We start from the raw sequence: 26,198 nt of genomic DNA, 5'->3' as shown, positions 1-26,198 counted from the left end.
TCAAAACTGATATTTCCACCAGCAGAGGGCAGCAAAGTGCTGCGAAATGAAAACGCCTACAGCTCATTGATGAACACATAATATCAAATACAGAGAGGAAAAAAAATGTCTTCTCCACTGGCAGTATATGTAGCTCAGAACAAGCATTTCTTAAAACTGTGGGTCTTGAGATAGCATAACGGTTCACACATCTCTAGGGAATGTTACACAGAATATTTCATAAATTACACAGTAGCTTAGAGTTAGAAGATAACAGAAGCATTTCGCCGCCTGACGACAGAAACCCAGACTTCTCCACGCAAGGCAAGGTGCATCAAAAGTAGCCCGCAGTCTGTAAATCCCTGAATGTGCTCACGGTCCGCATGAGCAACGATAACTATAAAAAAAATCAACAACACAACAACAACAACAACAGCAACAACAAAAATCCCGCGCGGAGTCTCTCACACCTGCGTGTTCAGCAAAGGCGGTGAAGCTGCGACAGAGTTCGCCCCCCCCCCCCCCCCCCCCCCCGGAGGAGAGACCCTGATTTTGACCCTTGACCTCAAGACAAGAGAGGGTGACGTCCTGCTTATTGGCACAAAATATCCCACATCCCCCCAAGTTGTCAGCAAAGGTTTTAAGTGATAAAAACGACGAGGGGAAACAGCACCATCGTTCCCCTTGGTGGATTTGAACAAACGGCGAACGCAGCCGATTCCGTCCTTGCGCCCAGTTCGTGAGTCGACGATTCCCTTTTCCCGGCGTGAGCAGAGCGCGCAGAGTCACCCGTTGTCGTCCAGGTTGTACAGCAGGACCTGGTGGTTGGGGGCGAGGCCGGGGCAGCCTCCCAGGCCGTAACACGGGTAACACGGCACCAGGCGGTAATGCGGCAGCTCCTCCAGGCCGAACGGCGGCGAGCAGCAGTCCGTCACCAGCACCTTCACCCGCTTCCTGTCCGGGTACGTCAGCCTCTGCTGTCCCCCGGCCGGACCCCGCCCCCCGACCTCCTCCTCCTCCTCCTCGTCCTCCTCGTCGTCGTCGTCGTCCTCTTCGTCTTCGTCGTCCTCTTCCTCTTCGTCTCCCTCCGCCACCTCCTCCTCCTCGTGGTGGATCTTCCTCAGCAGGTTGTTGATGAGGACGGAGCGCCGCAGGTAGGCCTCGGGGTCCTCCAGGAACCTCAGCTTCTCCAGGGACATTTTCAGGATGCAGCTCCGGTCCTCCTGCAGTATCAGGTGCTGCAGGTGACAGGTGAGCACAGAGGCAGCGGGTCAGTTTACGTTGTTACATGTTAGGCATTTAGCTGACAGGAGTGAGGAGTGCAAGGGTCAAAGCCACAGCACAATTCACAGCGGACAAAGGTAATCTTCGTATATTTTGAGTCCCCAACACATAATCAACATTTCAGAATCACACACCCTCTGGCAGCCATATTGGAGGCCCTCAGCTCCTGGCTATGCTGATTGTATCAACGTAAACGTAAAACTTGGATGAAAAACTTGGCTATTCAACTCAAAACAATAGAACAGACGGTTAATTTCTGTCTGTTTCTGACTGAACTGATCATTTCATCACTGATCCATCTGATTGATTTAGTGTTTAGATAATGTCAGCTTGTTAGCTAGCTAACCATAGTATCTGGTCAGCTAACATCACTGTCTTGTTAACACATCTGATTAGCACACTAGCTAACGTAGCTAGTAGAAACTAGCATTAGCAGTGGCTAGAAGTCGCATGTTAACTTTAGCTGTTTGTGTTGTTTGCTAAATTGTTGCTTTATAGTTAGCTAGCTAACAGTTTGTTCAGGTTAACTGAACTGACTCTTGTGTTTCATCATAAAACTGTCATGAACGTTGACTAACAGCTGAAAAAAGTGAAGTTAGGTTTCAAACTCCTTTAAGGGAAGGTTGACAGGTGGATTCCTTGGAGTCATTTCTGATAGATTTGGTCAGCTGAATTATTGACTGAATTGTCCAATTTCAGCTACAGTAAATTCAATCAGAAGTCCATGTTAATCATCACACCTGTATATGAGTTGTTAATACAGACACTGACATATTTTAAGGCAGAAATGACCCCAAACTTCTGAGATTTGGACTTCACTGGGAAGTGAATTCTAGAAATCTGCCATGAAGATAACAGTCTCATCTGCATATAAGTAGAGAATGAGCGGATTCGCCAATTATTTTTAGTGAGAGTTGAGGATTGTTTTGAGGAGGAGGAGGAGGTGAAGGTTCGGGCATGAGGATGAAAAGACAACAAATAAAGAGAGGAAAGGGAAGGAAGTGGGGGGAAAACAATGAGGCAGGAGGGTCAAAAAGGACAAAAAATGAAGGACAAGGTGAGGAAGAAGGGACGGTATGACAGGGGAAGAAATGGTGAACCATAGATGTGTACAAAGATAAAGTAGAGATTCATACTTTTTGAAAATATCCGTGTAGGCCTCCATGTAGATCCTCCTCTTCCGCATATTTCCTCTTGAAGTAAGCAACTTTCGACGTTGTTGAATGGTTTGGTCTCTCTCACAGGGAAGGGACTGCTGGAGGCAAGACCCGGAAAATTAAATTGAGATGGGTTCATTTCACCTGCTGTTAAATCCATTCATGAATTCATTCAGTTTCCCTCAAAATTCAAACATTCACAACATTTTCAGCGTAGGAAACTTGATACATTCAAAGCTCTATCATTCACAAATGTATTGCAGTTTCTATTTTGCGTTACGTCTGTTTTACGCTAAGTGATTGAATTGGAAGACAACAATTGAAGAGTTTCATCACAAAATACTGTAGCCACCATTTGAAAAAAAATGTCATCTACTTGCAATATTGGCCTGATATCGGAAAATACAACAAAATAGCCTCTTTTGCAGATATAATTATCTATGTATGAAATATTAACAGGTTTACTTTATTTTTTGTTTTTAGCGTTTTAGAACCAAACGCTTCAATTCTGATCATAAATTGACTGAATTTGCCGCCGATTCAGTGAGGAACTGTACTGCAGCGCCTGTGAATCAGTGGGTTGATTGCAGTAGATCAGCGTCTCTGCTGCATTACCTGATGCTGACGGCCCGCAGCCAGCGCCGAGCTCTCTGACCGGGGTTTCAATCACTGAGTCTGAGCCGAACTGAGCCTCCACATCGCCCTCGGGCTCCTGCAGGGAAACCAGACAGAGAGACCAGTGAGGAGGAGGAGGAGGAGGAAGAGGAGGAGGAAGACGGAGAGAAAGACAAACTTCAGCATCCTGTCACAAATACCAAAAACTACTATAGTGCTGGGAGAGGATGAGAGCAGGGTTCAGGGTCAATTCATGAATGAAGTCAATCCCAAATCAATTCCAATTCAACTGAGGAATTTGAGGGGGAAACAGAATTGGATTGTAATTTCAGAAAGTTTAATTTAATTCAGTGAAATTCCATGTTTTTTTTGTTTTTTCTCACCACATGAGATTACACATAGTGTTATATATTATCAATACTGAATATCCTAAAATATTAAAGGGACCTTTCAGCTGGTATTTGATGCAGAACATGTAATGGTAGCACATACATTATGATTGAATGTGTTTGATTTGTTGAACTGTCTTTTATTTGATTTATAATGTTTAGCGAGTCGAGACAAACTCTCTTTGAAGTGGAATTTCATGGAATTTAATGGAATTCAGTTCTGTTTCCTGTCATTCCGATTCAATTCACATCCTGTTTCCTTACAGCTGGGAGACTTTCACGTTCACATCCGAACTCACACTCCAGGAACTGAATTGGAATTTGCTATTCATTCTCAATTCAGTTCGTTAATGGCCCCGACCCTGGTTAGACTGATATATAGCCTACTTCACATATTTTATTAAATATCTGATGTCATGTCATCCACCTCTGATGTGATGGAGCTTCCTCCCTGACCACAGCTACAGGAAAACCTGACATGAAATTTGATTTTCCTTGCTCATTTTATTTATTAATTTAATTGTTCAAGTTTTTGTAAACATCGAATGTATCCCAGAGTTTCTCTACTGAACACTGAATACTTGGTCATTTAACAGATAAAGATCAAATTTGAAGATATTGAATACTGGTACAAAATATTGGCTATCAGCAACTTAAGTCCAAAAATATCAATATCGGTATCAGCCTTCAGAACCCACAGTCTATCGGTTGAGCCTTGGATGAGAAGTCTCTATTATTGGAAGCAAGACATGTATCAGCATGTCACCGCCTCAGAGGGAGAGAATAGAGCAAACTGCTGCGTTCTGCTACTGCAAACATATCTCTAATTATCAATATTTTATTATATACATTTCTGAATGAATTATTGAGATATAGGAGTTGCTGCTGTACAGTATCCCCTGTTACAATATTCTGATTTGATCTTTTAATGTTCCTATAAGCTTGATTTTTGTTGGTTATCATATTCTTGGAAATGCTTTGGCAGCACAAATTCCCTTGTCCTGCCAATAAACATCATTTGAATTATAATGAGAGAGAGAGAGAGAGAGAGAGAGAGAGAGAGCAGCGTATTTAAAATGCCATAAATCAATCATACACACGCACACGCGCACACACACACACACACCGAGTGGGAAGCTTTATCAGTTCACATGTTCACACCAGGCTCCCTGAAGCCGCTGTGACTCACAGCTTCACATCCAACTGCAGCAGGAATTCATCTGTGGGAGAATGCGTGCTGATGACAGCTACTATTGGATATGAGCACAGAGGAGGTGCGTGGGAAGTGAGTGTTGTGTGTGTGTGTGTGTGTGTGTGAGTGTGTGTGTTGTGTGTGTGTGTCTCAGCAACACTTGCGAATCTATTTCCTTTCCAGCAAATGTTTTAATAATAAAACCAGAAATATTTGCGTACAGACAGAACAGTTGCGTGCGTCTTTACGCTCAATTTGGAAACGTGCAACGAGCAGTAACTGCCGTTTCTAAATCCCGGTATAAAAATCCGTTAAAAGCATCAACTGGCACCTTTCTTACCTCTGGATAACGCTGTCCAGCAGGTTGGTACACACCGGGTAAATCCTCTCCTGGACGCCGCCTGCTGATGTCTTCCTCTCGGTGATGTGTGTCCGCTCCTCGCCGCGACATCTACCGTCTGGACCGATTTACCGACGCTGAAGTTTGAGCCTCAGCCGTTTCCCGGTGATAACAGCTCCGGCAGCAGCAGCGGGGTGGGATACTCACTTCTTTCTCCCAGGCTCTTAAAATATCCCGTTCAGAGCAACAAGAAACAAACACCGCTCCCCGCGCATCCTCATTGGTCCTCCCGGAGGCAGATGTTTCCTGTTGCTAGGAGACTCACTAAGCGATGATGACGCTCCAGCATCACTCCTCATCCTCCTCTCTCATTATAGTTATTCAGATTTTGATATAGAAGCAGACTGGGATAGATACAAATTATTAGGCCTATATGTTATTTTGAAAAGCAAGGAAGCTTATCTTTTGAATTTGTTCTGAACTTCCTTGTTATGTTAATTGGGCGAATTCTATAAACACACACAAAAAATTAGTAAGTATTCTTTGCTGGAAATAGAATATTGCATTGCTTTGCTGAGGATTGTTTAAAATAATAAAAGTGATTGAATGTTAAAACACTACGATAATGTTTTTTATAGCAAGATCCTGATTACCAATCCAATGAGCAATATTATTTTCTATTCTTTTATTCTATTTATCTAATTATTTTTATACGTATTTTCAATGATTTTTTTAATCAAATTTCTATCAATGTAATCTTAATACAGTGATATGTTCATTTTTGTTATATTGACACCTGTAATTTGTACATTTGCGCTGTTGAATTTAAAATATATTAAAATATATTCCTTGGGTTCCAGCCAGTGTTGTGGTGGGATATCAGGATATGTGAGAATATCACTGGATCAGTGACTGTTGATTCATCCAGTTACATCCTTACTAATCGTAATAAACTTTATTTGTGAAGCATATAATAAAACAGAGTTTACACAGTGCAACTAAAAGCAAAAATCGATCTCATAAAATAAATAAAGCAAGGAAGAACAAGATAAAAGGAGAACGGACGGTGAAAACAATAGAAGACATTACATAATGCCCTTTAAAAGTCTTTATAAAATACGTTTTAAGAAGTTGTTTAAAAGACGATACTGATTCTGCCAGACCCAAGTCCCTATAGGAGTATTACTGGAACACTATAGTGATACCATAGGAGATAAAAAAAATATATATATATATCATTAAGTGCAATAAGGTCACTATAAACTCACTATAACACTGACACACTGTAAGGTCCTATAGGAAAATGATGGGAAGATTATAGTGACTCTATAGGAGATAATAGGATAAAGTTCACTAAGTTCACTTTAAACTCATTACTGAACACCACACACACTCTAAGTCCCTATAGGAATATCATAGGGATTTTTCATCAGAGTCGGGCTAAAAACACAAACAGCAGGCATGGCCATACAATACCATACATGCCCACTCTTCACAGTCACATACACTCAAAGTCTTAAGTCCAAAGTAAAGTAGGAAAAGGTAAATTTCAAGTCTTGTAGTCCCTTAAGGAAGATGTACTGATACCCTGTAGGGCGGAAGCGGCTGTGGCTAATAAATCAACATAAACATACCCTAAATCCACTTTTTTTCCAACTAAAACTTTAACCAAAACCAAGCATCTGCCGCCAAAGATTAGGCTAAACTCATCCCAAACACTTAGAAACCACAAGATACTTTCCCTAATCTACTATAATCTACTCTGTGTGATTTCCTTGGAGCATTTTGGCCAAGGAATTAAAACTGAAAATCTCTCTCCCACAGGGGATAAACTGTGTTGTTGTTGCAGTCGTAGTTATTGACTACGGTTACGAGAGGCTCGTCGTCGGAATGAAGACATCTCGACAGGCTCGCGGCTCAGGAAGGAAGGACCCAAGAAAACAGATGGCAGCCAGACGTTACCACAACAGGGATCTGTGTTTTATTGGCAAGGACAAAACTTGGTACAAAAAGTGCTTTCTGTGTGCCACGGTCTCAGCATGCACGGCCCAGACCAGGGCTGCAGCTCTGCAGTCCGCTCCCCGTGTCCAGAACTCTTTCCTGACGTCTCGGACTTATCTCGGTCTCTTTTGAATTGGTCTTGGAATTTATCTTGAACTTATTTTGGTCTCGCCAGTATCGGATGTTGATTTGGGGGGCGTCCTAGTGGATCAACGGTCTAAGTCGTGTACCATGTAAATGCGACATCCTGGGTTTTGAATCCAGCTCAGGACCTTTGTCCCATGTCATCCCCCTCTCTCTCCCAATCCTTTCTGTCTCTCTCTACCTTGTACTATCTAATAAAAAGGTGAAAATGCCCCAAAAATAATAGGATTTTGGGACGGGACAGAGCGTGGAGAGGGACTGTTCAAAATGTTCAAAGGATCAAAAATGCTTGGGATTCACAGAAATGAAATTAAAAAAATATGAGAAAATAAAAATGTTGCAAATTTTTTGGCATTTATTGTTAAATAGGTAGGTACACGATATGGAGAATTAGCTAACAAGGTAAAAAAAGTAATTTTGCATTTCATTGTCACTTTAAGAATCTCCTTAATCATTATTTTTGTACTCTGAAAGACATGTATAAAATTTTCTCCCTATTTTGGTCTTAGTCTTGGTCTTGAATAGGTTTTGATTTTGTCTGGTATTGACTTGGTCTCGACCCCCTTCGGTCCCGGTCTGGACTCAAACTCGACTGGAGTCTTGGAATCGACTCGGACTCGACTGAGGCGGTCTTGACTACAGCCCTGGTCCAGGCCTTGACATTTGGAAGCCTGACTTTGGGTATTACGCCTAATAAATCTTCCATGCATACAATCCTACAGCTGCATTCACAAGGAACACCGAAAAGGTTTCATGCAAATTTGGATCATCTCCTTATTACGGTAGATACGTCTCATCTCCCATAGAGGCAAACATGACAGGCACTTCATCAGAGTATGACAACGGTATTACATCTGTAGCACAATCTGATTGTTTTACGTCTGTAATACAACCTGGGAGCTGGGACTGAGCATGCAGCTGTGGAAATACCTAAGCTTAAGAAGACACACTGAGCATTTAGTATTTTATAAAATATAGAATGAATATTATAGATTATGTACAGCAACATGCATAAAATATATCACAATCTGTGCAGTAAATATGGTTGATTTCACTATTTGGACTCACATGTATGAGGCTTGTTGAATAGGAGTGCTGATATCGAATCCTTCAGCAGGTTGCAGCGCTAATCTGCCCGACGAAGGCAAACAGCAGCACCTACTTTGTGTGTTGACGTCACAGGGCAACACTAGGGTCATATCAACAAAAAAATCCTATATAGTCCACTTCTGTACCAGCAATAATTTTGTCCAAACATGACAAAATTGCTTTAGAGGCAGAATTGGTTGAGTTAAATCTCAGTGGGCGGAGCCAAAAAGCCAGTTTTTCAGAGTGCAAGCTAGCAAACTTGAAGAAACTCTGGTGATAATGCAGCTTGAAAATATAAATATAAGTGTTATAAGAGAGGAGGAAGCTAATATTATGAAGTCTTGCGCTCTGCTACTAAATGAAAAAAAAAATCCAACCATACAAGTCATCTAGGTTTAGCTAGATAGCCTAGCTAACATTCCAAGTTCAAGCTAGCCATACTAGCCTACAGCTATCTAGGTAAGATGTTAGCTAGCTGCTTATATTCCAACATCATGAATGCCATGGTCATGAATGAATGAAAAACAGAAGTTATTCCATATGTTTTTTTCTTTATATTTTATGATTCAAGTTTGCCAGTTAGCTAACTCGCGCTCAGAAAAACTGGTTCTTTGGCTCCGCCCACCGAGGTTTAACTCAACCAATGAGATTATTTCTGCCTCCTAAAACTCCAATCTGCGTAGTGAATCTTACAGGTGTCAATCATGTTTTATATAATCATGTTTTTTTATATTGTTGTTACCAATCAGCACTCCTATTCTTCACCCATACTTCATATAAGCCTGAACTTGTAGTCATCACATATCTGCAGTATAAACAAGAGACGTACAGCGGTTCCAGCTCTGCTTCTCAAGGTTCCTGCATTTAACAGATAAAGTATGAGTCTATTCAACTGTGCCCTTCAGTACATCATTCATCTTTGAATGAAAAACGACCAATTTTCAGTGCTGAGCGCTTCCCTGAATCATTTACGACACAATAATTCACAATGTTCTCACTGGAAAAGAGAGAAATGCTTCTGACATAATGCACAACTTGTAAACGTTAAGACCTTCATTTGTCCATATCGTCCATTTCCGAGACGACCAAGCTTCCACAAAAGCTGTATAAACCCATCATGAGTTATGAGCGGTGAACCGGTAAGTCTGATGGTTGGTGGAAGTTGTGGAAGAGGGTTCAGTGTGAGTGCATCATGTTCCTTGGTGGTTTGAAGAGTGCGATGATGAGGAAGATGATGATGATGAAGTCCCCAGCGATAACCAACTAGTTCTCTAATCATGTCTGCTGAGGGTTGAGGGTTTCCTTCCCCATGGGCTCTCACAGTTGACATGGGACATTTGTGTGTTCATTGTAATTTTTCCCTAGAACAATAAACAGTAGAGTATCTTGTATTTGTACACAGGTGCTCAAAGTGTTCATTTACACTGAGAAATCCTTCATTTTAAAGAGAGATAGTCAAAACAAATCTGATTCCAGTCCCTGTAACTTTAGCTAAGGACTCATCTGCGCTCTTTGCCATAATCAACCTTTTGTTTCTTAAAGGTTACTTTTGGGGTCTTTTGCTTTTATTATGATCGTTTTTACAGTAGAGATAGACAGGAAAGATTAGGCGAGAGAGAGGGATGACATGCAACAAAGGTCCTGGGCCGGATTCAAACCCAGGATATTGAGGTTATAGACAACTAAGCCACCAGGATGCCCCCATCATCTACCTTCTCTGATGTAATTCACCTTCTCTGGTATACCTGGTAATTTACCTTCTGTCCTCTCTTCATGGTAGGACACATGAACAAATAGCTGAATATGAATATGAGCCTTTAGTCCAGACTGCAATTTTTCTCTCAGTTCAGGAGGAACTGCTGGCTATCCGATGTCAGCATCCGCCTCCTTCTACCCATAAACCCCCTCGCGTCTTGAGCTTCCTTCCCATAGTTGTTTCAGATTACGTTCTCGCTCCCAACAAACACCTGGAAGAGAACCAAGGAGGCGTTGTTCTCACTAAACGCTCCAGACATGCTCGGCGTGAACGAGTGCACACACCTCTCTCCTCCGTGTGAAGCCCCGGAGGGTTTCGGAGCCGTAACTAGCGGTAACTAGCTACACAAACAAATATAATCGCCCCCCGGTGCCGACTGCTGCCATGTGACTCCGTGACGCTCAGACAGGCTCGGGGATGAGCATTAGCGCTGACATCACCATCGCCGCGCTGTACGGTTCAACTCCTGTAACTACCAATTACCAGAGATAGAGCGTGTGTGAAAAAAAAACACACACACACACACTTCCAGGGTAATTCATCGCATGTTATTAAGAGCTGCAGCGAGATATTTAAAGCCTCTTTTCAGCTCAGCGTTGATGGGTGTTGAAATGAGCTTTGCCCTGGGAAGGAGACACACAGTCGAGTCGGTGAAAAGGGGCCAAATGCATCATTCCCTCTCAATGAGCCAGTCAGTCAGAGGGGCAGATGCTCTCATCGAAACGGGGTTAAGAGTCTCCAGCTGCTTGTCTTCCTGCCTGTAGTAGCACATGTCAATACAGTGCGTCAGGCAATCAATGAGGTGTAGAATATGAATGAGCGTTGAATATGAATGAGGCAGCTTACTCACTCTTAATTTGCTCTCATCGAAAAAAAAGAAGTCCTCTATTTCTCTTGTGCCTCTCCTTCGCTCTTGTGTTTATTTTCCTAGCTTTTCTCCCTCAGATGATCACTCTGTGGCAAAGGTGGGGAGTCGAGTCGATTTTAACTGCCTGAGACTCGACTTGATGCATGAAGAGAAGACTTGAGACTTGACTTGACTTGGGTTCTGGTGACTTGGGACTTGACTCTGACTTGTACTTTGATGACTTGAAAAGGTTTCTAAAGTCTTGACTTGAGATCTTGTGTTTGTGTAAATGACTTAGATTGAAAGTGATGAAATTTGTTCCAGCAGACGACTGAATTTAAATTCTGTTTTCTGAATTTGTATGGAATGATTGAATTTATTGAGTTGAGACTGATTATAGAAATCAAACTCATGATGCTCTTACCAAGTTTTTATCCTATTGAAACCATATTGCATTGAAAAGTCCTAGATATTTAGTTTTCTTTAAGATATTAAATTGATACTGGACTCTTGATTTGCTCTGACTTCAGGAAACGACCCCAAAACGCAAAGTTATGGCAAAGAGCGCAGACAAGTCCATCATGCTTAGCTGAAGTTACAGGAACTGGATTTGGAATGAGTCTTGCTGATATCAGAATCAATAAAATCAATCAGAGTCAATTAAATCGACAACATGTACAACAACGTACATGAATCTGCAACAATGTCACAGACAAATTCTTGTTGCTTTTTTTTGTTGTTTTCTCATAAGTTTTTTTTTTTTATAGCAGAGCAAATACAAAACTTTAAATGACTGCATTTCCTTATTCAAAACATAATATAGGAGGCATTCATACATTCATGCTTCATATATTCATACAGAGATTAAGATTCAGAAAATGTATATTCTATAAAAAGCTGTTACGGCCTTTTCGCACCAAATTTAATCTAGTTTTTCACTTGCGTCTTCTGAATTTTCCCCTCTGTTTTTATTTTGTTCACGATTACAAATTTGTTCTTTTGACCATCAGATAGAGCTCAACAAATGATATATAATAGTCATTTTCAGCCAAAATGTCACAAAACCTCTAGTGATTCTGATATCAACAAGCCTCATTAAACTGCAACAGAGGTGTACAGTTCTGTAAATTGGAAAAGAAATGTGAATAAATGGAATGATTGATATTTAGTTCACCATAATACATACTGACATGGACTGAAGTAGAGTCCTAATTGAAATAAACGGCTGACACACACATCATCCCTGGATAATCATTAGAATCCATTATGCACAAACCGGTATCTGTCATCTTCACACTAGAGCTCACACAGAAATAAACAACTTGCCTACTGTATTAAGATACCGACCGGGTGTAGTAACCCCTTGCTGTTATTTATCAAATTACAGTATAACAGCTGGTCTTGCAATATGCATATCCACAGAATACAAGCACTTTCTATTGTTCTTTTGCTGTATTGTGCCTTTCGCTGCTGATAAAGAGTGTAAACTGGTGCGTTTGTGTAGGAGAAGATGTCGCTTTCTGTCATAGGATTGCACTGTGATCGCCCCTCATGATGAGACATACAGATTTACTCGATTTGTGAAAGGATGTGGGGAAAAAAAGCCTGTCCTAATGTCATATTACTTGACCAGGGAGTAAATATCAACATACAAAATCCACCATTCCCCAGCCCTTTGTTTTACGACACACCGATGTAACAAACATCCTAAATCCGCCAGTCTCCATGAGTTCAGTTCATCCCAGCTGGGACTTGCCGTGTGGTACGGTACGGTACGGTTTGGTTTGGTTTGGTTTGCGTCTCCATTGATTAGCCAGCTAGCCAAAGAACAGCAGGATTTAAAAATAACAAGCGCATGTCACACACATCTCCAATTCGCATTTACGTTCACTAACACTAACACAAGAAAAACCAAACCGCTGCGAGCTCGTCTTACAACCAAGGTGCACGAACTGGAAAAAAGCTAGAAAGGAAGAACAAATTCAGCTCCTGTTGGAGGCTGATGGATGCTCTGCAAAACCATCATTATTGGGACAGAAAAAACATTTCCAAAATGACTACCTTAGTAGACCAGTCAGAAAATTCAGTGTCAGCTTCACCTGATGAAGGCTTTCTCGCTTGTCTTTATAGACCAATAAAGACACTTTTTAGAACATCCATTGGCCTCCAAAAGTAGATGAATATGTTCTTCCTGTTCACACCAACATAGCAGCCAGGTGTGATGGTTAACAAGGTTTGTCTGGTTTCTGCAGACTGTGCTTAGAGATAGTTAAGTGGTTGAGTGCGCTGCCTCTGAAACCACCGGCCGAGGCTCAAATCAGGGCTTTCAGAATAAAGAATAAACCGCACGTTCGCTCCCAAAAAACACAAAGAAAGACAATAGAGGCGTTGGCTGTGGACCGGGCTGGCCAGCAGGCGGCGCTACGCCTCCAGGAGGACGTGCCAGCGGCAGACCTGCTGTCCTCGGCTCTCCTTCATGTCCTGCCAGTGGAGCTGCTCCTCCTCGCCGCTGCTGTTCTGGCCCAGAGCGACCCAGCCCACCATCTCCTTGCGCTTCATGCTGCGGCGGTTGTAGATGGACACCATGAGCGTGACGTCCGACAGCTGGAACAGCGCCACCTGGAAGACGAAGGTCTCCTTGTAGACGGGGTTGGGCTGGCCGCGCCGCACCGACGTCTTGCACCGCGAGATCTCCTGGCCCACCGAGTTCAGCAGCGTCAGCCTGCCGTAGGTGTCTGGGTACAGGAGAGGAGAGGAGGGAAATACAGTGTCAGTCAACAAGAAGATGCTCTTCACTTGCAGGTGTGTGTGAGTGTGAACCTTGCAGTCTATTGGTTACCTGTCATGTTGGCGATCTAAATTAAGTGTATTTACTGTTGCACTGATTGTAAATTACTCTGGATTGGAGGGTTGGGGGGATTGGAGGATCTTTACTTATATATGGGGAGTGTGTGTGTGTGTGTGTGTGTGTGCACATGTGGGTATGACTGTTGCTCTTGTATTGATACGTTCAGATTACGGGCTACAAAGCACCAAGAAGTCAATCATTTTCAATGGGAGTCGGCGACTCAAAGCTACAAACTCCAGCGCGTAAAATGCAGCAGCTACAAACTGAAGTTCAGCTGCTTCAACTTTTTTCCACGCTCTGATGATGCGGTGAAGCACGAACCAATCAGAGAAGAGGGAAGGTAGCGAAGGGTAGTTATATTTACATTATAGTGTTTACTTGATGAATTATTTCAATTAACAAGAACGATTATTTGCCAAATAAAATAAAAACAAGACAAAAACAAAGCTGTGACCTGGGCGACACTTTTCTGCTCACTTGGCGAAAATGTAGCTTGGTACGCCAAACCGTTTTGTAGCTTTTGTAGCCGTAATCTGAACGTACCATAAGTCACTCTAGACAGAGCTTTACCTAAATACATAAATGCGTAAAAATGTATATGTAATGGATGCAAAATGCGGACCTGGTGGTCTGTTGATGGCCAGGTTGCGGAAGTGGCTGCCCTTAATGAGCTCCACTGACATGCGTCCTGTGGTGGCGTTGTAGGAAAGGCCCACCAGCAGCTCCGGGACGCCGCCGTGGGTCAGGGACTGGGTGGAGGAGGCGCTGTCGCTCTGGGACACGGCGGACAGGCTCAGCTGGGAGTCCACACTCTGAGAAGACACAGGAAAATACATGAGAGTTAAAGGAAAAATCTCCCGTCAGATCCTCTTCCACTGTTACAGATCATCAGCACCATTTTAAGGTAACAACATTCCCTCAACCTGCCTCGTCTACTTCTACTTCAGTTAGTGATTTCCTACATTTCCCAGAATGCCTCCCAGAGAACGGGGCATGAACTTGTTCCATTTAGCGGTGAGTGGAGTAAAGTTAGCTTGATACTGGATGTTGGATATTCTCTGGATATTCATTTTTCCACCTTCAAAAACTCGTAAACGTAAAATCACATTAATGGATATATTTGTGATTACTGGAAGAGGAAGAATAATTTCCAACCACTTTTTTTCAATATTTGAAAATATATTTTTCTTATGCCACCTCCAGTTCAGGAAACAAGCTACTGATATTTGAATGTGTTCATAAAGCAGAAAAATATTTTAACAATCCAGCAGATTTCCCACCAAATCTGACTCACAATAAAAAATGCAGTGTAGAAGCTGCCAATCTTCTCAGCGATGTTCTTGTATATTTACAGCAATTATACTAATGTCTCAAAATGAAAGTGGTAATGATGTATTGAAGTTATAATGTGACACGCAGCACCTTTAAGAGCCATTTAACATTCTCATAAACGCTGCCAGTCTATTCTCCTTTTAGTTTTTGGAAGAAGCTCTCTCACCTTCAGGTTACTCCGCGGCTCCAGAACCAGCGTCGTCTCCATCGTGCCTCCGTCCGGGTCGAGCCCGCCCAGCCGCAGCACCTTCTCCCCCATCATGCGCTCGCGGGACATCCTGCCCCCGAGGGCGTACAGCCGAAACCTGACGGCCGACACCGGCAGGTCGGACGGCTCCAGGCGCGAGAAGCGGAACGTCTCGTTGAAGTGCGGCAGCGAGCCTTTCTGGACCGACGTCTTGTGGCGTTGCTTCTTGGAGGGCAGCAGGACCATGTGCACCTGCCAGGAGTCCATCCCGCTGCGGGCCTTGTCGGGGATGTCTCTGGCCGCGACCACCGACACCAGGAGCTTCTCCGAGTCGGGCCGGTACTCCAGGGACAGGACCAGGTCACCGCATTTGGAGATGGGGGGTCGGGGGGAGGAGCTGACCGGTCGAGACGGGACTTCTTCTTGGGGCGGGTGCTCTTGCTAAGAAGGTAGAACATATAGAAAGTAAAGCTTATTTATGTAAAAATGATAGAAAACAGAAATAAGAGGAGAAGAATTTCAGATTGTACAGGTGAGACTAAAGAAATCCCAAGGACTTATAGAAGTATCTCAAAAGAAAAAAAGAAAAAAAAAAAAAAAAAAGTCCAGGTGACAACCAGTGAAACAACAGAACTATTGACATAATAATCCAAACTAAGTACTATCCTCTGGAGCAATGGTTCTCAATGTGCCATCGAGGCCCAAGAGTCTGCAGGTTTTGATTCCAATCAAACACTACAGCAACCGATTTCACTGATTTGCACGCCTTCAACCAGAGACAAGGAACTAATCAGTGAAATCACTTGCTGTAGTGTTTGATTGGAATAAACACCTGCAGACATTTGGTCCTCGATGTCACATTCAAGCGTTCATTCCACCCTTCATAGGTGTTTTATTTATGTATTTTTCACATAGTGCAAGGACAACATAAAAAATAGTAGCATGGTGAGTTCCAATTCAATCCCTGGAGTTGGAATATGAATGTGAAAGTCTCCCAGATGTAAGGAAACAGAATGTGAATTAAATTGGAATGACAGCAAACAAAATTGAATTCCATTAAATTCCATGAAATTAAGAGTTTGTCTTGACTCGCTAAACATTATAAATGAAACATTATGAATCAAATAAAAGACAGTTCAGATATGAGGTAAGAAAAAAAAAACAGAATTCACAGAATTTTATTGAACAAATTCCAATTCCAATTCCTCAGCTGAATTGGAATTGATGCGTTCATTCATGAATTGTCCCCAACCCTGGTTTCTATGTACCATGTGCGTAAAGCCTCTGCTACTGACATTGATTAGGAAAGCTCTTGAATGAGGAAAGAGCTATTGGTACATGTGACAGTGAATTCAGGAAAGCTACACAAAGAAGGCGTTGGGCTACAAGTTCTTGCTCAAAGGCACCTAAGCGGTAGATGTCGTGGAGCATTAGAGCATTCCTGCCTCGCTTCTAACATCATCCCAAGGACTCCAACTGATGACCTTCCAGTCACAAGCGTACTTCTCTAACAATTACTTTTGCCCACACTCTGGCCTTGCCGCGGTCTATTTATATCTTCAACAGTTGGCTGAGATGTGAATAGAAAGGCCCCAGATGAGCAAAGGCAAACAAACAGTCCCTGCCAGTTGGTACATTGATTCCTTCCAGCCCATATGTTCCCAGAGCGAGCCGCGCTAACGATAATCTTATCGGCTGAATGAATAGACTTGCCCTCCACTATGGAAACTAGAGGTTCATTGGGAGATCTACTAAGATCAGAAGGGACCCAATAAGTACCTTAGGGTTCCTCGCTAGAAACAATACCCCTAAAGCATTCCTTGACGATTGACTTATTAGTTAGAGAGTCGCAGGTTTGATCCCTAAATCAACCAAGGTGTGTCCATCATGTCAGTTAAATACCTAAATTAAATGCTAAGTTGCAGGTTCTTGAAAAAGCCCCGTTATGCTAGAGGTTCCTGGAAGAACCACCCCGTCTGAAGGGGTTCTTCATGGAACCTTCCGGGGTTCTCCTGCGGTTGCAATCTGAAGATCTCCTTAAGCTGAAGCCCCTTTTCTATATTTTTTTACATGTCCAGGTTGACAGAACCTGAGCAGAAATCCCTCCCCCCCCCCCCCACCCCCCCCCGAAGCCTCTCATACGGTACAGCAAACACGACATCGATTGTGTCGCCGTGTTGACAGAGCGGGGCCGAGTGTCGGCGTTGACATGGCAACCGCGCAGGAGATAAGATAATGACGGTGCTGCGGCTCTCAGTCTATTGAACACGCGGGTCAGGAGGTCAAGAATACACTGACAGAGCTTTTCACCTGATTAACAGACACAGGCTGCACATACACACTGAGCCAGGGATATTTACTACTACGTCTTCTTCTTCAGCTGTTATTATTAGTAGCAGTAGTAGTAATAGTGGAAGTAGTAGTAGTAGAAGTGGTAGTAGTAGTAGCAGCGGCATTACTACTAGCAATAGTGTTTGTTGTAGTAGTAGTGGTACTATTAATTGTAGTAGGCTAGTAGTAGTGGTAGTAGTTATAGTAGTAGTAGTAGCAGTACTCATAGTAGTAGTGGTTGTAGTAGTAGTAGAAGTGGTAGTAGTAGTAGTAGCGGCATTACTACTAGCAATAGTGTTTGTTGTAGTAGTAGTGGTAGTAGTTATTGTAGTAGTAGTAGCAGTACTGGTAGTAGTAGTGGTTGTAGTAGTAGTAGTAGTAGTACTAGTAGTAGCAGTATTAGTAATAGTAGTAGTACTGGTAGTGGTGGTAGTAGTAGTAGTAGTGGTGATTGTACTTGTAGTAGTAGAAGTAGTAGGCCCTAGTAGTAGTAGCAATAGTAGTAGTGGTAGTGGTAGAAGTAGTAGTATTACTTGTAGTAGCAGTAGTGGTGGTAGTAGTAGTGGAAATAGTAGTAGTGGTGGTAGTAATAGTAGTAGTTGTGGTTGTAGTAATAGTACTAGTAGTGGTATAATATAGTAGTAGTAGCAGTCATAGTAGTGGTAGTAGTATAAGTACTGTTGTAGTAGCATTACTAGTAGTAGCAGTAGTAGCATTTGCATTAGTATGAGTGTTAGCTTAGCATTTGCAATAACATCAGTATTAGTATTTGCAGTAGTTGTAGCAGTAGTAGTATTCATAATCGTGGTAATAGTATTATTAGCACCAGTACTAGCTGTAGCTGTAGCATTAGCGGTGTAGTAGTATTATATAACTGCATAAATACGTGCCTCTGCCGTGTCTTTTACCATTCCAGCGCTCCAGCCTCATTTGCTATTTATCAAGTGTTTCAAGATGTCAATATCTCCCTGTGTTTCCACGGATGTGTGTGTGTGTGTGTGTGTGTGTGTGTGTGTGTGTGTGTGTGTGTATGAAAGTGAGTGGGAGGTATTTACTGCACAGATTGCTCCCAATTTCAAAGTGTGATTTGGTGACTGAGAGGTTGTTACATTCTACATTCTCTCTCTGTCACATGCACACACACACACACACACACACACACAGACAAAAAAAGACACACAGAAACACACACATTCACACAGACATACACATATACGCATGCACACACAAAACACTCACACCAAGACACGAAAACTCAAACACACAAACTGACACACTGACTGCATCCTGCTTAACCATCAACAACATTCTCTCACCCACACACACATTTACACACACACACAACACACACACACACAGTTTTCCTGTTCCCCTCCCAGACAGCTGATTATTATTCATGAGCTTCTGTTTGTTAGACAACGCAGCGCGGCGAAGGAAATATCAACTATTTATACAAAACCCGGAGGCCTCAATAAGCCATGTTTGATTTGCTTCATCCAATATGAACCTGAAAGGATAATATGGCAGAGCAAAGTGATAATCCTCTCACATCACACTCTCCAGCTGGGTCAATTATGATACCCAGCGAAGCATGATGGGAAGCAGCCGGGCTGGGGTCAACTCACTGACCCCATCAAGAAATCTGTGACCTTTACCTTATCTCCTCCCACACAAGTCTCTCCGCTGAATACAACTTGCATATTAAACTCCAACTCAACTGAATCATCTTCTCCCTCTCAAACACTCTTTGGCTGTAGCATAACCAAGGCAGACATTGTTTGTTGATGTATTGTTTAATGTGAAAGAAAAACCACTCTGTTGATTGGATGATGAAGAAAAACTGCGGTAATATTCTCGCAAATATTACGGAGATTGGTTGAATTAATCTGAAATCTCAAAATCCTGGAGGGACTGACTCAGCTAAATTGCAAAAATGTAAAATCATGAAAACACAAACATTAAAACTTTTGCACACCTGAATGTTCCCAAGGCAGGTTCGTTAGAAAAGGATTTAAATTCTGCATTTGAAAGGAAAAAACTCCTGCACACTGTCCAATTCACTTTTAATTAAATCGATATTATTAAGAACAACGTTTCAGAACAGCGACAAACACTTTGTACCGAAACAATGTTCCTAATAAAATCAGTTTAACTGTAAGTGAAGCGGACAGTGTGCGGGAGCTTTTTCCTGGTGAGTTCGGGAGGAAAGAGACCAAATGTCCGCAAATTCAAACCAAGACAAGGAACGATGGTGAGTGACAGGAGGAGTGATTGACAGGCCAGAGTCCCGCCTCCTGCCTCAGACTTCCCCTCATTGGTCGGGTGGGTTTCCACACACTTCACTTTGCAATGAGAATAGCAGAGGATTCTGACATGTTATGAAATGACCAGTTCTGATAATGTCTATGTAATTACCCTGTAATCTGTGTAAATGCTACCAAGTTACCTACTGCAGCTTTAAAATATCATAAACCTGGTTTGCCTGGATTTTCATGCCGCAGTACCTCGGGGCTCCAGGTGGAGGAGCTGTCTGTGGGCTCGTTGTTGTCGTAGCCCTGCTGGTCCACGGCCGTCTCCATGTCCACGCTGCCTTCTGCGGCCTGCAGGCTCAGGCTGGGGGTGGGACTGGCCCCGGGGCCCGGCGACCCGTCCCCCTGCGGGCCCTCGGGGCCCTCGGGGTCGACGGGCGTCTCCAGCGCAGCGGTCGAGGCCTTCTCTTTCTCCTCAGCCCCGTAGGACAGAGGGTCCTGGAAGCCCTCCTGTTTGGTCTGGGCGTCCATGTCTGTGGGAGGAGGGGGAAGGGGGGGGGGGAAACAGGGAGGGAAATTTCATGAAATGAGCACGATGTCTTGAGAAACGAAAAGTGAGAGAAATTAATTTTCCCGCCATGAAAGGATTACATGAAGGAGACACGACTACAAACAGAAATAGCGCAGTGGAGAGTAAGGCTGTGGAGGTCGGGGGGGCGGGGGGCGCGGGGGGGCGGCGGAGACATTTACTTTCAACTCCGACGACCCGGGTTCGATTCCCAACTCATTCCACGAAGATTTCCACTGAGTGAAAAAACTGAAGCTTTTCTTATTTAACCATGACCAAAGCCTTTCCCTAACCTTAACCAAACTGTTTTACTTGCCTAAACCTAACTGCAGCTTTAACCCTAACTTTAACCAAAGTTGTTTTACTTGCCTAAACTTAACCGTTCACTAACCTTTTCACAGACGAACAGGTGAAACCACGCAGGCCGTCCAGCTGCCTGTGGAAACACCAGAAGCCGCCTCTCTTGACGCCTGTTAGCGTGACAAAGTTCATTCTCACCATTTTACAGTCTGTTGACAGTCGGATACGTCGAAGTCGACCTGGCTAAATGTGAAGTGACATCTCATCTCTCCTGCTTATCTCCGCTCTATACTGTCTAATTTAGGCCGGGACGTCTTCAAAAGAAGAAGTCGTTTAGTTTAGCTCCTTTTGTAACAGAGGTGATATTGTGTCATTTGTCAAACCTTGGCCTTTTCCTGAGACAGAAACACTCAGTACAGGCCGTACTTCAGACAGATCAATAGCAATTAACTCCAATTCACCGTCATTAAGACCAGTCACTGTTATATCAATGGCTACATAGAGTGCTCACCATGGCAACAGGCTGAGGTGAGTCATCAGTGTGTGTGTGTGTGTGTGTGTTCCCTACTTCAATTGGAAGTTATGTCACAACGCCGCTCACATGTTGGTTAATGACAGCCAATCCTCAGCGGGGAAACTAAATAACAGCTGGGTCACCAAAACATAGTGATCAACCTGACAATGTCAACCAATCACTGACTGATCCAACTCACCTAAAGGGAGGGGGGGGGGGGGGGGGGGGGGCTGTCTCATTAAGGAATAATGAGACAGGCAGTGGGTTGGTTAACACTGTACTTTACATTGACATTACTCCAGTGTATTAAGCTGTATATTAAAGGCAAGGCAAGGCAAATTTATTTTTATAGCACATTTCATACCCAAAGTGCTTTACAGATACACAGGCAAAAGCACAAGAAACAAATGATAAAAACAATAAAAGCAAGCAAGCAAAAGCACATAGAATAAAAACATTAAAAGCAAACAGACAAAAGCACACAGAGTAAAGACAATAAAAACAATAAAACAAACAATCAAAAGCACACAGAATTTAAAAAAAACAAACCAACAAATAAATTTGATTTAAAGGAAAATTAATTAAAAGCAATGGTAAACAGGTAGGTCTTTAGCTTGGATTTGAAAGTAGTCAGCATTGTCTCAAGTCTTAGCTCTACTGGCAATTTGTTCCACATGTGAGCAGCATGGAAGCTTACGATATTTTTAAGGTGACAGAAGGCTGATTTTGTTATTGATTTAATGTGACTACTGAAATTTAGGTCTGAATCCAGGATAACACAGAGGTTTCTAGCTTGATTTTTACTCTTCAAGGACAGACTATTAAGGTGAGCACCGACTTTAAGTCTTTCTTCTTTGGCCCCAAAAACAATGACAGTTTTGTCCTCATTTAACTGGAGAACATTTTGGAACATCCAGCTACTAATTTGTTTAATGCACTGTCCCAGGGAGTCTATTGAACTGTATTCGTTTGGTGACACAGCTATATATATTTGTGTGTCATCTGCGTACATGTGATACGAAACCTTACAATTTTGAATAATTTCAGCTAATGGGAGTATGTAAAGATTAAATAACAGAGGTCCGAGAATCGACCCTTGCGGAACTTGCAATATGCAACTTTTTCCACATTAAAATAATAAATAAATACAGTATATTGTCCATCATCAGTCTGTGTCTGTAACTCTGTGTTGTGTGTGTCTTGTGGGCGGGGCCAGTGGTGAGCTGGCTGTGTGTCAAGGTGAGGCTAGCGGCCACAGAGCAGGAAGTCACAGCAACAACAACAATGGAGGAAAGAAGGAAGAAAAGAAAGAACAGCAAAGCTAAACGTTCAGAAACACGGTGAACATTAGAGTTGATTTTTTTATCGCAGATTGGTTACATATGATTATATTTGCTACCAATCCTGCTCTCCATATGACTTTTACTGGAATGAGAGGCTCGGCTGTGTATGGGAAGCTGTGATCAAACCTCTTTAGACAAGAAGCTCAAATATACATGAACTGGCATCAGTCGAATCAATTTGTCGCCAAACGGCTCAGGGAGTAAAAACTTAAAAATTTTCCCGATGGTCTGAAAAAGTAGCAAGATTTGTTGCTAGTCACTTTTATTTATTAATTTATTTGGTTTATTTTAACAGGGAAAATGGACATTAATAAATAAATAAATGTGCCAGATTTAGCCATACGGCTAATTTTCATCTGCCGTCCCTGAGTAGATGGATGGATTTTATAAAAGCCGAAATAAAATGACAAACAGCATTCCACACATTACAAAAAAGAGGCAGAGTGAAACTACACAAAGCAAAAAAATAAATAAATAATAAAAAAAGATCTGATAATAACAAACACATTGGACATCACAATTAAGCAAAGCGCCCAAATGCATTTTGAGAAATAAAGTTGTCTGAAAAGTTGCCAAATGTAGCAACAAAATCACCAATTTGGCAAAAGTGCTCAGACTAGACAACTCATCAAGATGATTGACAGGTGTTGGGGGCGGGAACTTGACCAACTGCAAGGAGAGGAGGGAGGGACTAACAGTACACTTCCTGACTCAAGGCAAAAAGTTGTGTATTGTAGCTTTACCCCGTGGAAAAGTAGTCACCATAATAAATTCATAGGCTACTTAATGAAAATACATGATGTACTTACAAGGGTTTAACCACACAATGTAAGAACAATTAAGTTTGTATAATTTGAACATTGTGTTTTCACACCCTTGTGAATACATTATGTATTAGTGAAACTTTCTCTAAGCACTGACACAGTATTCAAAGGTTAATAAACTGATCAGTGCACAGGAAAAAACACCATTGTAAAGTGTCATTGTGTGGGTTATTGCGCAATATTATCACAGACATTCAATAATACAAAGACAATATTGCACCATAACCAATTGCCTGTAAGTCTGTATTGCTTTAATAAAGCAGTTGCCACCACTTATCATTTTAATTGAAATGTCTGACCTAAATACAGACTCCTCAAACATAACATCAAAGATAAATATACTAGCATATGGTTTGTGCCTTTGTTTCTGTAATCTCTGGTGTCACGCTGTTTCTATTTAGCAGGCCTGTGCAACACTCTGCCACTGTAATGAATGATTAATAATTGTGGAAACTAAAATAGCGGTATAGGAATAAGCGGGTATAGAAAATGGATGGATGGATGGATGGATGAAAATAGTGATTAGTAGTAGTAGTAGTCTTTTCTGCTCTAAAAATCCATTGGGCTGATATGTAAAATAAAAAATTAATCCAAAATTGGTCAAAAATGACTGGACACAACACTCACAGTTTCTGCATCCAGTTATTTTTTTAAACAGTTTTGAAAGTGCTACCTCACTCTTTTTTGAGTAGTCGTATCGGACTCGATGCTTTTTGGCTCAGCACTCTGCAAAAAAAACATTTGATTGTTGAAGCGCACGTCTCTGCCTCACGGTAAAATAAAAAATAAAGCTTCGAGTGTACGTGACACTCGGCCTGTTGTGCTCTCTGATCCTCCTCAGGCCGTTCTTAAGACACCAGAAACCACCAGAGAACAAACAAGTGTCCTAATTAATCTAAAGAGCCAGACTGCTGCTGTCTGTTCACACTGATCCAGCTGCGGAGGTCCAATCAAGCTCAGCCTGCCTGAGCTGTTTACCGCCTCTAATCTGCGGTAAAAAGGTTATTTTTGGCCTTTTGGCTCGATTACATGTTGGATTAGCAGAAGATCTCACTGGTTCTCTGCTCAGTGGAGTTTGTGTTTATGAGTGTGGTTACCTGACTGAACGCATTCGATGTTTGGGTTATATAAAGTAGATTGTGGACTGTGTGAGAGTGTGTGTGTGTGTGTGTGTGTGTGTGTGCGCAAAAGTGTGATTTTCCCTAATTCCCTAATTTTCCCTGTGGAATCCTGTGCTCCCTCTGCATGTGTGTGTGCCATTTGGAGAGAAAAAAAAGTTATATAGAGTCCACGATTTACTGTAACGTGCGCACGTTTTATTTAATTTGTGCACACGAGATACAATTTGTTCCCTCGATTTCGTTAACTTAAACTTAAAAGGTACCTTTTAGGTATTGCAGATAGGCCTAGTAAGGATTTGGTATGCTAATATCCATTGTCTGTTTACACTGAATAAGCATATCCCCCAAATATTGCAACATATTTAGCCACTTAACCTTCAGGCCGTGTAAACACAATCAGGTGCTGCAACACACCCAGGACAGTGCCACATTTAAACTTAATCACCAATATGTGCACTGACTCTTTATAAGCTCGTGAAGAGCGCATGTATTATATATCCAGAGCACGATATCACTATTTCGAGGGCACGTTTTGGCAATTCGTGCGCACATAAAGAGGAAATTGAGGAAACGAATTGTATCTCGTGCACACGAAAAAAGAAAACGAGAGCTCGAATTGCATATCGTGCGCACGTTACAGTAAATTGTGGCCACGACATAAATAATTTTTCTCCCGATGGCCACTCCCGGGCTCCGTACAAAACAGTTCCATGAAGGAGACACGACTATAAACAGGCAGTAAGTCAGAGTGAAGCAGCTCAGTGGACAGACAGGGTGTTGTGGTCGGGTGCCGGATGGGTGGAGGAGTTTGACTTAGATGTCGGAGACCGGAGTTCAATTCCCAGTTTGTACGAAGGAACTTTATGAGTCAAATTTTAATTTTACCTAAACCTAACCTTAACCAAGTTGTTTTAGTTGCCTAAACTTAACTGTTAGCCAACCGTTAGCTGAAAATGTCGTGTCTAATTTGTGTTTTTGTCACAGAATTCACTTTGTCGTGGAGGAATGTAATTTTCACATAATTCGTGTCCATAGCACGTAAATCTGCGTTTCAGAGTTCGTGCTCATTTCGTGACTTTTTATCACGTTGGGGATACAGATTTTGTCACAACACACCACCTTCACAGTCCGATGGCTCGGTGCTGCCCTCCTCCTGGTCCGACAGCAGGCGGGTGAACCTGTGGCGTCGGCCCGGCGCCGGCTGGCTCGCGCGGGACGGCGGCTCGGTGCCGTTCGCCGCGGCGGATCGGAAACTCTGCGAGCGCGACACGGAGATCTCAAACTGCTTCAGGATCTCGTCTTCGCTGTCGGAGGAGCTGGAGGCGTCGTCGTCGTCGTCGCCGTAGCTGTTCACTGGAGGGAGAGATCACACACACACACACACACACACACACACACACACAGAGGGAAATATAGGAGTTGACAAAGAGGAAAAGGCTGGGAGAGTGCAGGAGCAAAACTGTGAAAGGGCAACAAGTGAGAGGAGAGGAGAGGAACGAGGAAGAGAGAGGAGAGGAAACAAGGAGAGGTGAGGAGGAGAGAGGAGAGGAGACAAGGAGATGAGGAGAGGGGAGAGGAGACGAGGAGAGGAAAGGAAACAAGGAGGGGAGAGGAGAGGAAACAAGGAGAGGTGAGGAGGAGAGAGAAGAGGAGACAAGGAGATGAGGAGAGGGGAGAGGAGACGAGGAGAGGAGAGGAAACAAGGAGGGGAGAGGAGAGGAAACAAGGAGAGGTGAGGAGGAGAGAGGAGAGGAGACAAGGAGATGAGGAGAGGGGAGAGGAGACGAG

At 42.7% G+C, this 26,198-nt stretch overlaps 1 protein-coding gene across 1 annotated transcript; it reads right to left on the bottom strand.

Annotated features, from left to right (window-relative positions):
- Positions 1-13,052: 13,052 nt before the first annotated feature.
- On the bottom strand, positions 13,053-25,547 carry syt16 (synaptotagmin XVI). Its single transcript, XM_078289491.1, has 5 exons — positions 25,530-25,547; positions 19,996-20,273; positions 15,140-15,601; positions 14,264-14,453; positions 13,053-13,528 (listed from the first exon to the last, which is right to left on the bottom strand). Exons 2-5 carry the CDS (start codon positions 20,269-20,271, stop codon positions 13,215-13,217), a joined length of 1,242 nt encoding a protein of 413 aa, XP_078145617.1. The 5' UTR covers positions 20,272-20,273; positions 25,530-25,547; the 3' UTR covers positions 13,053-13,214.
- Positions 25,548-26,198: the final 651 nt, after the last annotated feature.

Source organism: Centroberyx gerrardi, chromosome 17 (assembly GCF_048128805.1).
Source record: "Centroberyx gerrardi isolate f3 chromosome 17, fCenGer3.hap1.cur.20231027, whole genome shotgun sequence".
Classification (NCBI taxonomy): domain Eukaryota; kingdom Metazoa; phylum Chordata; class Actinopteri; order Beryciformes; family Berycidae; genus Centroberyx; species Centroberyx gerrardi.
This window is presented reverse-complemented; position numbering and strand designations above follow the sequence as displayed.

What these genes read in the sequence shown, in the direction of transcription:
- syt16 (XM_078289491.1), bottom strand. Translation starts at nt 20,271, where the DNA reads ATGGACGCCCAGACCAAACAGGAGGGCTTCCAGGACCCTCTGTCCTAC. An exon ending in CCTCCACCTGGAGCCCCGAG is followed by an intron (nt 15,602 to 19,995) that starts GTACTGCGGCAT and finishes CTACCTTCTTAG; the next exon opens with CAAGAGCACCCGCCCCAAGA. An exon ending in GGCCATCAACAGACCACCAG is followed by an intron (nt 13,529 to 14,263) that starts GTCCGCATTTTG and finishes TCCTGTACCCAG; the next exon opens with ACACCTACGGCAGGCTGACG.